The 16,190-nt window shown below is 45.1% G+C and overlaps 1 protein-coding gene across 1 annotated transcript; it reads right to left on the bottom strand.

The window, feature by feature from the left end:
• Positions 1-335: 335 nt before the first annotated feature.
• On the bottom strand, positions 336-16,190 carry LOC128055595 (protein PBMUCL2-like). The gene is given in 7 exon segments (XM_052648193.1): positions 336-527; positions 13,685-14,330; positions 14,729-14,804; positions 15,667-15,682; positions 16,061-16,081; positions 16,084-16,118; positions 16,121-16,190. Coding segments are annotated over 7 exon segments (1,056 nt in total).

The raw sequence follows: 16,190 nt of genomic DNA, 5'->3' as shown, positions 1-16,190 counted from the left end.
AAAACATTAAACAAGTTAGGGATAGATTTCTCCAAGGTTTAAAAAACAAAACCAAATAGACCTCATGTGCGGCACGTGCATCATGGCCTTGGCACTAGGAGATGAGTCTTATCATGAAAGGGGGACCAGGGTCTGCGGCCCAGAAGAGGGGCATTTAGTTTTTAGGAAGTGTGATTCAGGGCTCTGTGTGCTTCCCAGAGCTCCTGGTCGCTAGAAAAAGACCTTAAATTCCAAGGACTGAGGCCCCCTGAGCACAGTCTGCCTGGAATCTCCTTGATTCCCGAGAACAGAAATGAGAAGAGGGCAGAGCTGGGAACAGGAGGAGAGGACAGCACTCAGGGGCCTCGGAGGGCGCCCCACGACTGCTGGGAAGTGGCCACCCGAGCCTCGGCCCTCCAGGAGCCCTTGCAGGCCTCTGACAGGAGCAACGCGGGAGGTGGGGGCAGCCTTCCTCCCAGGGGGGTCAGAGCATGGAGGTGTGTGAAGAGGAGGAGGGCAGGTGCAGCAGGACGAGCAGCGGTTGGCAACTGGAAAGAGACAGAAAAGCGGGGTGTGCTGTGGGGGCAACAGGTGGTCGCAGCAGGCCGTGGGTAGACCTCTCTCTCGACCTTACCTTGCCCCCCACGCTCCCCATCCTCGCACTCCCCCGCCCCCTCCCCAGGAAATGTGAGATGGTACCCAGGACACTCACCGAATCCCACCCACACCCCTGAAACCGCCCCAGGCTCCCAGCTGAAGACCTCAGCGAACCCCACTCACCGCGCGGTAGCCGGGGGTGTAAAAAGGCAGCGCGGGGTAGAAACGGCGGGACAATGAGCCGCCCCGGCGGCCGCGCGGAGTCTGACCGCTAGGCGGCGCTGCTGCTCGCCGGGCGATGCCGCCTCCGCGCGTGTGGTCAAGAGTAATCTCTGAGCGCTCTGCTCAGTTCCTTTGAAACTCGCTTCTCTTTCCTGCACCTTCCTCCTTCTCGCTTGTTCTATTCTGTTTCGCTTTTTACGCTCACCCTCAAACGTTGGAGAGTTTTCGCTGTGCTGGCCCAGGACCTGGGCATTTTATCTTTTCTGTTGGAGCTTCTCAGGGGCCTGTCTGGGGCTGTGATGGGAGGCCGTGAGGCGGTGATGGAGGCCATAACCCTGCCTTCTCTTTGCTCGTTTCGTCGGACTGGGGCGGTTAGGCAAACACCCCAACTAAGACAGACACGTGCTTGAATTGAACACACACGGTTGAGTTCGTGTGTTTCCGCGCCCATCTTCTTAAAAGAGAATAGTGTATGTATCTCTTCAGCCGGAATTTCATCCAGGAAAAATAAGTGGCCTGGTATTACTAATGTTCCAGGAATTCCTCTCAGGGCCTGGAGTAGATAGATGTTTCTTCTGTTTTAATGATATTTTACACCACCTAAACTCATTAGGAAACCCACTGAGGTGATAAGTGTCTCTCATTATAAACAATCCAGGTAACTTGTCCAGTAACCCCCTGCATTAGCCCACTAGCTCCCCTCCTTGCTGAGGGCCGTCCCTGGATTATCTTCTAAGTTCCATTAGTTCCAAACTGTCTGGTGACCCTTCAGTGATTCTCAGCTCTTCACAAGCAAACTAGACCAGAACACTGCAGAGTGTGCCACAAGCATTGGCTTGGATTAGACTCAAAGCACTTCTTCTCAAAGGGCAGCACTTTGAAAACTAGGAATCTATCACGTTAGTCATGATGGAAAGAGATTTCTGGAGTTTCAAGTACCAAGTCTACCGGAGAGGGAAAACAGTGTTGATTCCCGGTTTCGATAACGTGCCATAGTACTTGAGATGCTTCCACTGGGATAAGTCGGTTGAAGGTTGAGTGGGACATCTCTATTTTTGCAATAATTTTTGGTGAGTTTAGGATTATTTCAAAATGAAAAGGAGAGAATCAGGGAGAGGAAGCAGAGGGAAGAGAAAGGAGGTGGCGGGGAAGAGAAAAAAGAGGAGGAAGAGGAGGGACATTAATAATGTCCTCAATGAAAAATTGAGGACATTTCAGGAAAAAGGGCTCTCTTTATTCCTGAGGTTTTGGCCCCAACTCTTTTGTGACTTCCCACCTGAGTGAGTGAACTGGATTAGTGAACATGCCTGATCACAGTGACTTTTTCCTAGACAAGAGGCTGGGCTGCGTGGAAGCCCACCTCACCAAGCTCTGTCACGTCCCATAAGTCCTTCCCTCTTAGTCCTCCATAGGAGGGGCACTGAGCCATCAGGAAGACCGTGGAGCTTAATTTTAAACCCACTCTATGTCTTAGCGCTCTAACATATATTATTTCCCAGATGTGTTTTGCTTATTTGACTGTTTTTTTTTAAACTTTTACCAAACTTGTCCATGTATATATTTTTAAAGGGACTTCCCTGGTGGTCCAGTGGCTAAGGCTCCACTCTCCCAATGCAGGGGGCCAAGGTTCGATCTCTGCTCAGGGAACTAGATCCCACATGCCACAGCTGAGCATTCTCATGCCACAACTAAAGATAACACATAAAGACCTGGGGCAGCTACAAGACATAATGACAAGCTGTGGTCCTTATACCACTTTCCAAATCTCTGATTCTCTTCTCCTAAATGCAAGCATTTCAATAATCAATTGGCTTTTATCTTCTTGTTTTAATAACAAGTTGTATCACAGGAGGAGAAATTGGGAGGTTGGGATTAACATATACACACCACTGTATATGAAATAGATAGCTAATAAGGACCTACCATATAGCACAGGGAACTCTACTCAATACTCTGTAATGGCCTATATGGGAAATGACTCTAAAAAGAGCGCATATAAGTCTATGTATAACTGGCTCACTTTCCTGTCCACTTGAAACTAATTGTTGTTGAATTGTTAAGTCATGTCTGACTCTTTGTGACCCCGTGGACTGCAGCACATCAGGCTTTCCTGTCCTTCACTATCTCCCAGAGCTTGCTCAAACTCATGTCTAGTGAGTCAGTGATGCCATCCAACCATCTCATCCTCTGTGGCCCATTTCTCTATCTGCCCTCAATCTTTCCCAGCATCAGGGTCTTTTCCAGTGAATTGGCTCTTTGCACCGGGTGGCCAAAGTATTGGAGCTTCAGCTTCAGCACCAGTCCTTCCAATGAATATTCAAGAGTTGATTTCCTTTAGGATGGACTGGTTTGATCTCCTTGCAGTCCAAGGGACTCTCAAGAGTCTTCTCCAGCACCACAATTCAAAAGCTGTAATACTTTGCATTCAGCCTTCTTTATGGTCCAACTCTCTCATCCATACATAACTACCAGAAAAACCATCGCTTTTACTATAGGGACCTTCGTTGGCCAAGTGATGTCTCTGCTTTTTAATACACTGTCTACGTTAGTCATAGCTTTTCTTGAAAGGAGCAAACGTCTTTTAATTTCTTGGCTGCAGTCATTATCCACAGTGATTTTGGAGCCCAAGAAAAGAAAATCTGTCACTGTTTCCACCTTTTCCCCTTCAATTTGCCACAAACTGGAGGGACCGGATGCCATGATCTTAGTTTTATGAATGTTGAGTGTTAAGCCAGATTTTTCACTCTCCTCTTTCTCCTTCATCAAGAGGCTCTTTAGTTCCTCTTCACTTTTTGCCATTAGGGTGGTATTATCTTCATATCTGAGATTGTTGATATTTCTCTTGGCAACCTTGATTCCACCTTTTGATTCATTGAGCCCAGCATTTAGCATGATATACTCTGCACAGAGGGCTTCCCTGGTAGCTCAGCTGCTAGAGAATCCTCTTGCAATGCAGGAGACCCTGGTTCCATTCCTGGGTGGGGAAGATCCCCTGGAGAAGAGATAGGCTACCCGCTCCAGTATTCCTGGGCTCACCTTGTGGCTCAGATGGAAAAGAATCTGCCCACAAAATGGGAGACCTGGGTTTGATTCCTAGGTTGGGAAGATCCCCTGGAGGAGGGCATGGCAACCTACTCCAATATTCTTGCCTGGAGAATTCCCCATTGACAGAGGACCCTAATGGGCTACAGTCCATGGGATTGCAAAGAGTCGGACACGACTGAGCAACTCAGCACAGCACAGCACTCTGCAGAAAAGTTAAATAAGCAGCATGACAATACACAGCCTTTACATACTCCTTTCCCAGTTTGGAGCCAATCCGTTGTTCCATGTCTAGTTCTAACTGTTGCTTCTTGACCTGCATACAGGTTTCTCAGGTTATAGGTAAGGTGGTCTGGAATTCCCCTCTTTTTAAGAATTTTCCACACTATGTTGAGATCTGCACAGTCAAAGGCTTTAGCATAGTCAATGAAGCAGAAGTGGAGGGTTTTCTGGAATTCTTGTGATCCAACGAATGTTGGCAATTTGATCTCTGGTTCCTCTGCCTTTTCTAAATCCAGCTTGTACATTTGGAAGTTCTTGAGTCACATAATGATGAAGCCTAGCTTGAAGGATTTTGAACATAACCTTACTATCATTCTAGATGAACTCAACTGTATGGTAGCTTGAACACTCTTTCGCATTGCCCTTCTTTGGGATTGGAATGAAAACTGACCTTTTCCAGTCCTGTGGCCACTGCTGAGTTTTCCAAATTTGCTGGCATATTGAGTGCAGCACTTTCACAGTATATCTTTGAGGATTTTAAATGGCTCAGCTGGAATTCTCAGTCCATGGGGTCGCAAAGAGTCAGACATGACTGAGTGACTTCACTTTCACTTTTCACTTTCAGCTGAAATTCCATCACCTCCACTAGCTTTGTTCATAGTAATGCTTCCTAAGCAACTAATAGAACATTGTGAGTCAGCTATACTCCAGTTTAGAAAAGAAAAGTTGTATCAATCACGGTTGAGTGAAGGAACTAGAGGTTATTTTGAAAGTGAAAGTGAAGTCACTCAGTCGTGTCCAACTCTTTGTGACCCCACAGACTGTAGCTTACCAGGCTTCTCTGTCCATGGGATTTTCCAGGCAAGAATACTGGAGTGGGTTGCCATTTCCTTCTCCAGGGGATCTTCCCAACCCAGAGATCGAACCTGAGTCTCCCAGATTGTAAGCAGATGCTCTTACTGTCTGAGCCACGGACGGTAGCTTTTAGCTGTTACCTAAAGAGGTTACTTTAGGTATGTTAAATAAGAAGGGGTTTTCCAAAGGCTGTTAGGAGCTTTTGAAATCTTTAGAAGGACTGAGGGAACAGATTCCCAGCTAAGCCTGATGAAACTATAACCACAACAATGTAGATATATTAGATGTTCCTTTGAAGCTTGTCTATAAATTTATCAGTAATTTGTCACCAAATCTCCTTCAACAGTGTAATTTTCCTCTCCATTCAAATGCTTGCTGATTAATCAGTTTCATCTTTTTCTTGGACATAACTTTCTGTAGCTAGTAAAAGAATTCTTTTTATTCCTGAGGTTTTGGCCCCAAACTCCTGTTTCAATCGGGTCCTGTTGACCCCTGCTTAACATCTGAAAGTGACAAGTTATTTCAGATTAGACATTTATGTATATAAAACAATACTGCTTAACACCTGAAGGTGACAAGAAAACTGGAACTTTCTTGACTCAGGACAGAAAAGAAAGATAGGACTGTTGGCTGCCAAGGACACTGTTTCCATTGCAGTTTTGACTGTCATTACGTGTAGTTTGAAGGATTGTGCTATGGAGAAAAATGTAGCTTGTCCTTGATATAACAGTGATCTAAACTAAGGCTGAGAGAGATTACCCTCTATTAAGCAGTGGAACTAGATTAGAACCCAGGTTTTCTGATTTTTTTCTTCTCTGGTGCCTATTTTCACTCCATAACTTACCTACACTCAAAAAATGACTGACTCATTTGTGGCAAAAATCATCAGAAATCCTACAATCACTAGAACAAAAACCCCTGCAGAATGGGACACCCCATCAATACTGTAGCCTCAGTGCGGTAGTCAATCCCTGTCCCAGAGCAGGTGCTTAATAAAAGTGTACAGATGAACGAATAGGTAAACGAGTGAGTGGTGTGGCTGTTTATAAGTGGGAAAACACAACTCCTGAAATGTTAAGGAACTCGCTGAAAGCCAGTTATATTTTATAAGTTACAAGACGTGTGTGAACATATGCTGTGCTCAGTGCCCAGCAAGTGCAAGACAAGGAGAGAGCTGGGGTGCGAGCCTGTGAGAAAGGTGATGCATTTCTAGGAGAGGCTCCCCTCTCAAAGGACCACTACCCAGCCACTGCCACTAGAGGGCGCATCGAGACCTTTCATCAGGAAGATACAGGCAGCCCAGGAGCCTCTTTTTGTCAGGCCTTTTGTTGTCATTGCCAGTTTCATTGACTTTTTTTTTTTTTTTAACTATCCTTGCATTCCTTCTCCCCCGGCCACCACCGTACCCCCTACCCCCCGCCTCTCATTATCTCTTTTCCTATGCTGACTATATTTTCAAGTTAAATCTTCAATTTAACAGTTTTGCCACATCGAAATTTTCCTTGTGCCAGTTTTTATCATCCTGACATTTATGTATTTGACTTTACTAGTGAGTTCTACTTTTTAAATACTTGCAGGTCTGTGATCCAGTTTCCAGCCCTGCATTATACCTCGGTGCCATTCACAAATCGGGTATCAACTGCAGGCAGCTAAACACAAGCAGTGAATACTAATCAGAACAAGGAAGAATGGATCTGTTATGGTCTCAGCATGAGAGAAAACGCCTCTGCTCAAGCGTACATCCAAGCTCCCCTTGATCGCTGCCCTTATGGTTACATGACTGATAGTAAATGTCACTGCTGAAGACTCCATGACTCTTTTAAGGTTCCCAAAGAAGGTGTAGAACATTAAGAAATTTAACAACTTTTGCATCTACCTGATCACAATGTCCACCAGCCCCCACCCCAGGCACCCTGAAGGCAGAAGCTGTTTATATGGCTCTCCACTGTGTCCTCAGAGCCACACAGAGTAACTGGCATATGTGTCCTTAGTCGAGATCCGATGGATGGTTAAATGAATCACCACACACCATCTCTCTAAAGGGCAGAGCATAGGTGCTGAAAAACTCTCCTGGGTGGAGAAAGTCACAGTTCCTCGAATCTGCCCTGATTTAGGGCTGCTGCCTTGAAAACTCCTGGGGTGGGGTCCTGAACCAAAAATGGAGCAACTCTACTTGTGTCCAGGCTTCAGATTCTTTCGAGGGTGGGGCCTGAGATGCTGCAACTATTTTACAAAGCAGAATGCACCTGTCAAGGTAAATAAATGCCCTCAATGCCAAAACTGAAGACACATTTCCTATTGTTCATTGCTCACGTGGGATGGGTTTATTTGTGTCTGTGTGTCCCAAACTCATTTTCAGGCTGGGGTCTCCCCCCAAATGGGGAAGGTGTCTGGTTTCTCTTGCTTGGCTCAGAACTCAAAACAGGTTAAACGCTAGGTCTGAGGACCTGTCACTGCAAGCCTAAAGAAGAGGCTGAAGGATAAAGGTTTACTGAGGAGGGTGCTGAAGTTCACTTGAGATTCAGCTCTAATGAGGAAAACAGTGAATGAAGACCTGAGTTTTACTCCGCCTCTTTCCATCCCACTCTGCCACTCACAATTCACGTGTTGTGGTTTAGCCACTGAGTCCTGTCCAACTGTTTGAGACTCCCTGGACTATAGTCCACCAGGCTCCTCTCCTTCGTCCGTGGAGTCTTCCCAGGCAAGAATACTGGAGCAGGTTGCCATTTCCTTCTCCGGGAGATCTTCCTGACCTGGGGATGGAACCCAAGTCTCTGGCATTTCCTGTGTTGGCAGGTGGATTCTTTACCACTGAGCCACCATTTGGGGACAATTTATTTAACTCCTCTGAGCCTCAGTCTTTGAATTTCAAAAAGAAAGATGCTTTTCCTACCTCACAGAGCCGATGTAAGGATCAAAAGAGACCAAGTGTGTGAAAGTGGCCCAGAGTGCCCATCAGTTCCGTTCAGTTCAGTTCAGTCGCTCAATCGTGTCCAACTCTTTGCGACCCCATGAATCGCAGCACGCCAGGCCTCCCTGTCCATCACCAACTCCCAGAGTTCACTCAGACTCACGTCCATCGAGTCAGTGATGCCATCCAGCCATCTCATCCTCTATTGTCCCCTCTTCCTCCTGCCCCCAATCCCTCCCAGCATCAGAGTCTTTTCCAATGAGTCAACTCTTCGCATGAGGTGGCCAAAGTACTGGAGTTTCAGCTTCAGCATCATTCCTTCCAGAGAACACTCAGGGCTGATCTCCTTTAGAATGGTTGGATCTCCTTGCAGTAGACATGTCCTAAACCTCAGGTCAATTACCCTCTCTCCCTTGGGAAGATTTCCTGGGTCTGCAGCACCTGAGGGACCCACCCTAGACTTTGGGCTCCATCTCAATACATACCTCTATTAAAGCACCTTACAATGGAATTGTTGGTTTTCTTGTCCGCAAGGGCAAGAACTATGTCATTCACTTCTGTTAGTCTGATATACTTGTTCTCAAAAGAATCTACTGGACACTCATTAAGGAATTTTAATTTCTTTGTGTTTCTGAACAAGACCAAAACTGAAGAAATAGCACCAAAAGCAAGCATGTGTTCATTTGTTTATTCCAAAATATGTTTATCTCATCAACTCTAAAAAGGCACTGAGTTTAAGATACACCATTACTCACGTCTCACTAAGAAAGAAAAAACGCTGCCAACTGAAGTAGGACATGCCGCCAACGGTAAGACTTGTCTCCTACATCTTTATTTATTTGCACCTCCTTTCCAGTGTTCTGTTTTAATGTCAAACTGAAATTCAATTTTAAATAATTTTTTATTAAAAAAAAGATTTGTTTTATACTTTTGAGCACACACACAGATAATAAATCCCCCCAAATGTAGTAAAGAATTAATATGGGAAAGACAATTAGCTAAGTGTTCTGAAGTTGTTCCAAAAGTGGGGAGGAGGGTGGTATATAGATTTTGTATTTTTCGATTCAGGCATTTGTTTATAACATTGTCCATTGGAAAATTTTTGTTTGCTCAAGACAACATTGATCTAATGATAATTTCATTTAATAGTTTTTAAAGGAAGACTATCTGTTACCTTAATAGTCTGTTTAGAAGTAGAATATGGTATTTTTTATTTCATCAAATTTTGGTGGAGATTTTTGGTCCTTTTAGATTCAGCACTTATGTGTGGTTACAATTTAAAATCTTAAAGCTTCTACTGTCTCCAATATCTTACTATTTGTTATAGGAACTTTCATTAATACTAGACAAAGGCCAATACAGCAGTTAAAGGAAAGAGCTTGAATTAAAACATTGTTCTGAATTGAAACTTTTCAGATGAGACTAACTACTCTTTTTTTGGAACTGAGGTATAGTGGAGATACAATATTATATAAGTTTCAAGTGTACAACATAGTGATCCAGAATATTTAAAGGTTATATCCTGTTTAGAGTTATTATAACATATTGGCTGTATTCCCTGTGTTGTATAATATATCCTTGTTATTTTATTTTATACATGGTAGTTTGTACCTTTTAATCCCTAGCCCTTATCCTTCCTCCCCCTCCCTTCTCCCTGCTGGTAACCACTGGTTTGTTCTCTATATCTGTAAGCCGGTTTTTTGTTGTTGTTGTTGTTGTTATAGTCACTAATTAGTTTTATTTTTTAGATTCCACATATAAGTCATAGCATATGGTATTTGTCTTTCTCTGTCTGACATTTCACTTCTTATATTGCAAGTCCATCCATATTGTTGGAAAAGGCAAAACTTTGTTTTTTTATGGTTGAGTAATATTCCATTGCATACATATAACACATTTTCTTTATGCGTCCATCTGTTGATGGATACTTATGGTGCTTCCGTATCTTGGCTATTGTAAATGGTGCTGCTGTGGACATTGGAGTGCATATATCTTTTTGAATTAGTGTTTTTGGGTTTTGTTTTTTTTTTTATATATATCCAGGAATGAAATTGCTAGGTCATATGACAGTTCTATTTTCAGTTTTTTGAGAAATTTCCATACTGTTTTCCACAAGAGGCTGCACTAATATACATTCCCACCTACACTGTACAAGGGTTCTCTTTTCTTCACATCCTTGCCGACATTGGTTATTTGGTTCTTTTTGATGACAACCATTTAGATTATGTTTAAAACTCTAATGTAATGGGGGAGAATGAAGAAAATGATTATTGAATGCCAACTCTTATTTCTTATATTGCTCTCAAGATCCCTATTCTCAAGGAACTAACATTCTAGTGGAAGGAGATATACAGTGAACAATGGAAGGAGATGTACAGTGAAATTAAAACAGAGATTCAACTTGCGAACTTCTGTTGGGATGCTCCATAAAGGAAAAAAGTATGGCGATGTATAGACTCTAGAGTTAGGGGTTTTCGATAAATCACAGAAAAGGTCATGACTAGATTAGAGAAATAACTGCGTGGTATTAAGGTATCAAACAACACCTTCTGTAGGGAGAATGTTGAATCACTACTGCTGGACAACTTCACCAAACATTCTCGTTTGTAAAGATGAGACTGGGCTGGAATGTGCACTCACAGACATTTCTGTGAGGGGTGACACACCCAAACGGGCATAAATCCTGTTCAGGCACAATTCTTTAAGGGGTGTGTGCTTGCTCGGTCTCCTTAGTCTGGGCAGCACAGTAACAGCATCTGGCGGTTGGGGTCACCTGGATTTTGTACTTCTGTGTAACAATACCGAAAGAAAGACTTTCTTGAAATATTGGGCTTTATAAAGAAGCAAAGAGAATTAGCTGAGTGGGGCTGGACTCACACTGGATGAACTGTCTACAGTCACTAAAGGGATGACATGCATAGCTATGTGTAATAAATTATAGTGTCACGAGTATGAGCATAATATGACGTGGAAGCCACTACCAAGCCTTGTAGGCCAGGGTCCCAGGAGTGGTCAGGGAGGGACTTCCCTGACTCTTTGAGTCTTCCTATTTGTCCTTTGGGATGTTTCTGCCTCTTCACCTTGTCCTTTTCTGCCTTCAGTACTATCCAGAGACCAGGTGGCCGTGCATCTCTCTGTGGCCGCCTTCCCAGCAGCACCTTGCAGAGGTGGTCACATTCTGGAGATGGAGTCTAGATGGCAAGACGAGAGAGGCGGACTTGGCATGGACCCTGTGCTTTTGGCAAAACTGCTGACCCAGAGGGACATGGGTGTCTTGGGGGTAATTGATATGGGCCAGTTGACTCTAAGAGTTTCCTTTACCCTGCATATCCTTATGCCATTATCCTATGTAGTGATACAACCTCAGGATCTGTGGAAGCAGCAAAAAGAACAAAAATTGAATTTCTCTCTAGTCCACTTGTTAGTCAGTACACACTCGATGAGTGACTAGTCGGCTTCATCCTGTAGACAACTCTACATCCTTGAATGTGGTGCTCTTGAGAGAACAGAAAGCTGTATCCCTCTGCTAGATGGACCGAGATGAACAGACAGAAAGGCATGGAGTGTTTGACCCATGCTGCTGCTGCTGCTGCTGCTAATCGCTTCAGTCGTGTCCAACTCTGTGCCACCCCATAGATGGCAGCCCACCAGGCTCCCCCATCCCTGGGATTCTCCAGGCAAGAACACTGGAGTGGGTTGCCACCTCCTTCTCCATGCTGGGCCCGTAATAACTGTTTTGTTAAAATGACCGGATTTAGATACGTTACCTAGACAGAAACAAGCATTTGCTTCATTTCTTTGATCGGACTTAATGAATATCTCTTATATTTGAGTTATGTGTATCTTCCCCAAATAGTTTTCACATCCAAACCTGGTAGATAGGTAAAGGTAATTTTTCTGAAGACATAACCATGGCCAGAATTAGGTGATACTCAAAGTGGACAGGCATTCCTCTGAGTGTCCCTAACATGCTTATTCTCAGGACTGGCCACCTTCCTCATCTGGTGGTTCCGGGGCTCTAGACTCGGGGAGGAGAGTGGAGGCCTGAGAACACATATTCACACTTCGTGGGGTCCTGTAGAGGCTGAGAGGAGTCTGGTTTGCTCAAGAACCAACCGTAGGCACTGCTGGGATTCTCCTTATGGTGTACTCCAATCCATGACATGGGGATGATAAACGACTCTGGGGAGTGGATTTAACAGCTGCAGGAAATAATTTTTCTAGGGAGAAAGAAAGTGGTTTGTTTTTTAAGACTTTGTTCCTCTCTTAATCCTGGTGGTTGTGGTTTATAAAGACCTTCCCACTCATCTCTATGACTCCTTCCTGTTTGTCACTTTCTTCAGATCCTGGGACTTACTGCAAAAGATGCAGTTTCCAAAAACGCTGAAGTCATGTTGGCAAAGTAAAACTATTTCAATCAGCGGATTTGAGGGGAGGTATAGAAACACAGATGATTCTTGTTTTCTAAACTTTTTGGGTTAAATATTTAAAAGTTAAGAATTTAGTAAGTTTGGGAATACAAACTTTCCTTTTATTTTCTGTACCCTGGGTCTTTGGAGTCGTCTCTTGTTTTTAGTCTCTACCAGAGGTTAAGAAGGTGCCCTTGCTAGTGGCGACTCAGTGCCAGCACTCAGAGGCTGGTTTGGAGGGAGGAAAGGCTCCCCCAGCCTGGAGCGAGAGTATCTGACTTTTCATCGTGAGCCATGTGATCAAAAGGCCACTTGTTTGTGATTCCAGTGAAGTCAAGAAGGGCCTCCATCTACTGATGAATATCAACGTGACTCATGCATGAGCCAAGCACATGTGAAGGCTTCATTCCTGTTTTCCTTTTGTCAGCCATCTTTCAGAACGCCCTAGTTTCATGGTGTGCTTTTGGTAGACCGAAACATGAACACCTCAACTGAATGAAGCATTACGTTTGGCTTAATCACACAAACGGATCCTGTGTGTGTTTGCCTCTTGAGGCAGAGGTCAAATGCACACTGGCATCAATGACCAACAGGAATGAATGAGGTTTTAATGACCTGCCTGAGCTGGCTAATCATGTAAGCCACCCCTGCTGAGATTCCAATGTGCACTTCATCCTTCAGTCAGGATGGCCCCAAAGGGCTGGCCCTTCTATGTCCAGCAGAGCCCACAAGTTGAAGGCTTGGATTTTAGACCAAAGATCAACAGGAAGTCTCAGGGCTGGCACAGATCCTTTTATCTCCTGTTTTAGAAAGAAGGTCCCTCAGAGACAGAAAAACACCTAGAGCTCCCCTGTGGGCACTGACACCCATTGTCTCTCCAAGACAGAGGAGCCCTGCTCATAATAAGCTACGCAATCTTGGTTTTAAAAAATCTGCAGAACTCCCCAGTGGGAGGCAGTTAATACAAAGTAACATAGTTTCTGACATGGGTGGATGTCTGAAATGCTTCCATTTTCTCCTATTCTCTTATCCCTGCCTCAATTTCTCATCTTATGAAAATTTACAAATTTTTGCCTCTGTACTTACTTAATAGTTCAAGCCTGACTCCAGCTCACATTGTTTTAATATATTTGTGCTCCAATGGTCCTCTCTCTGTGCTCTTTTTCTCTCTCCACACTTTCTTCCCCTTCCCTCCTCTCTCCTTTTCCCTCTGTCTCTCACACCTTCCTTCCTCTCTCCGTTCTGCCCTCAGTTTTTATGCTTCTTGCTCCTTTTTCTCTCCATCTCTGTGTCTCTCTCTATCTTTGCAAAGATACATCTCTTCTTCGCTCTCTGTAGGTTTCCTCACCTCTGACAGTTTTTTGTTTCAGCCCTTCTTGCCCACCTCATCCTCCTCAGATGCTTTCATTCCCATAATGTCCTTCACATTTCAGGGCCAAATACTCACCACTAGGAGGCCAAATCCAACAAAGAGTGCAGCGGTGACAGCGGTAGCAGCCAGGGAAATGAGGATGATATTGCTGGGCGTCAGGAGCCCGGGGGGTCTCACTGCTGTTACTGAGTCTGTTCCCTCCAGTTGCGTGTCTGGATGTTCAGTGGTGTAGTCGTCTGTGGTCCCTGGGTCTGGTGTAGTGTGGTTGTCTATGGTCCCCGGGTCTAGAGTGGTATAGTCCTCCGTGGTCCCTGGGTCTGGAGTGGTGTAGTGTTCTGTGATTCTCGGGTCTGCTGTGGTGTATTTCTCTGTCGTCCCGGGGTCTGGAGTGATATAGTTCTCTGTGATCCCTGGGTCTGGAGTGGTGTAGTCCTCCATGGTCCCCAGGCCTGGAGTGGTGTAGTCCTCTGTGATCCCTGGGTCTGGAGTGGTGTGGTTTTCCGTGATCCCCGCCTCTGGAGTGGTGTGGTCCTCCGTGGTCCCCAGGTCTGGAGTGGTGTGGTCCTCCATGGTCACTGGGTCTGGAGTGATATAGTCCTCTCTCGTGTCTGGATCTGGTGTGGTATTGTCCTTCGTGATCCCTGGGTCAGGAGTGGTGTAGTCCTCCATGGTCCCTGGGTCTTGTGTGATGTAGTCCTCCCTGGTCCCCAGGTCTGGAGTGGTATAGTACTCCGTGGTTCCCAGGTCTGGAGTGGTGTAGTTCTCCATGGTCACTGGGTCTGGAGTGATGTAGTCCTCTCTCGTGTCTGGGCCCTCAGTGACATGATTCTCAGTGGTCCCTGGGCCAAAAATGACAGAACTTTGGTGGTCCAGTGGTTGAGAATCTGCCTGCGCAATACAGGGGACACAGGTTTGGTCCCTGGTCCAGGAAGATCCCATGTGCTGTGGGGCAGCTAAGCCTGTTGCCACAACTACTGAAACCCTGGCACTCCAGGGCCCATGCTCTGCAACAAGAGAAGCTATCGTACCACAGCTAGAGAGTACCCCCAATCTCCGCAACTAAAGAAAGCCCAACTCAGCAAGGAAGACCCAGGCAGCCAAAAATTAAATGTAAAAATGATAGAGCTTTGTCTTGTCTTTGAGTCTCCAGGGCTGGTCTCTGGGTCTTTAGTGGAAACATTTTGGCTTGTTCCCACTCAAAAAAAAAACCAAATTCTTCTAATGTGGATCACTGATGGTCCATCATCATCTGCTCTGTTTAATAGTCTTCACAGCTGTCTTGCCCTTACAAATAACACATCTCCCTATATAATGGGATTAGATCTATTTGAGTTAAAGATCATCTGATCTTTTAGATTTAATTCTGATAAAACATGTTCCAATAGCATGCTCAACAATATGGCATATCCAGAGCTAAGTCATGTCCTGGGAGGATCATCTCATCCAGCCTTTGATTCTGCTCTTTGTGGTTCTGGTCTCTTCCTAAATTTCACTTCTCCTATTGGTGTTTCAGCAATCTGGGTATTCTGACTCCAGGTTTGTCTGTGTCTCCACTCATCCAGTTATGCCTGGGTCTCTGGTAAACAAGTGAGACAGGAACCATGATTCTTACTAGAGACGGAATTCAGGTCATGGTTTGGTATATGATTAGAATGAAGCAGACCCTGGGTCACATCTGGGGCTGAAGTGGCAAGATTGAGGGCAGGTAATATGCAAGGTGGTTTGAGGTGGTGTGTTGTGCTCAGTTGCTAAGTCATGTCTGACTCTGCAACCCTATAGACTGTAGCCTGTCAGGCTCCTCTGTCCATAGAATTTCCCAAACAAGAATACTGGAGTGGATTGCCATTTCCTTCCCTAGGGGCTCTTCCTGACCCAGAGATGAAACCCGAGTCTCCTGTGTTTCCTGCATTGACAGGCAGATTCTTTACCATTGAGCCACCTGGAAAACCCCATTTTGAGGGTAGGAGGAGTCATAAAGGGCTGTGGATATGGTCTGGTTGGGGTTGACAGCAGCAGTAATTTGGGTACAAGTAGGTGGAAGAGATGAGTCTTTCCACCGCCCACCACGCCCACCTGCAGGATATCAGAACTGCGAGATTATGTAGCCCACATGGCATACATTTTGGAGTTCTGGGTTCCTCTGCTCGAAATAATTCTCTCCTACCTCCTGCCAATTCCTCATATTCCTCAGAAAAGGCTCAAATGTTTCATTTCCCAAGGCGAGTTGACATACAGAAACATAAGGTCTAAATAATAAAAAATAGAGCATTTCCTTAAAAGAGGATGTGAGAAAGATAATGAGCAGGCCCATTGGACCCTGCTTCTCTGACCAGGAACTGGGGGCAGGTAGCAGGGTCCGGAGCTCCCCAAGGTTCTCCGACCTCTTCCACACCCTCCCTCCAGGAGGGCCCAACCTGAGTCCTAAGAGGTTCCTTCTCCAGAGATCCTGACCCGCAGCTCTCCAGATCCTGGGGAACCTTTGCACTCTTCTCTCCTAAACAGTTCACTCACCCAATTCCAAACACCTGAAGAGAAGCAGCAGCAGGAGAAGGGTGGGAGCGGGGCCTTTTCTTTTCTTCAT

This window comes from Budorcas taxicolor, chromosome 11 (genome assembly GCF_023091745.1).
Source record: "Budorcas taxicolor isolate Tak-1 chromosome 11, Takin1.1, whole genome shotgun sequence".
Classification (NCBI taxonomy): Eukaryota; Metazoa; Chordata; class Mammalia; order Artiodactyla; family Bovidae; genus Budorcas; species Budorcas taxicolor.
The sequence above is the reverse complement of the archived record's forward strand: the minus strand, read 5'-3'. Positions and strand labels throughout refer to the sequence as shown.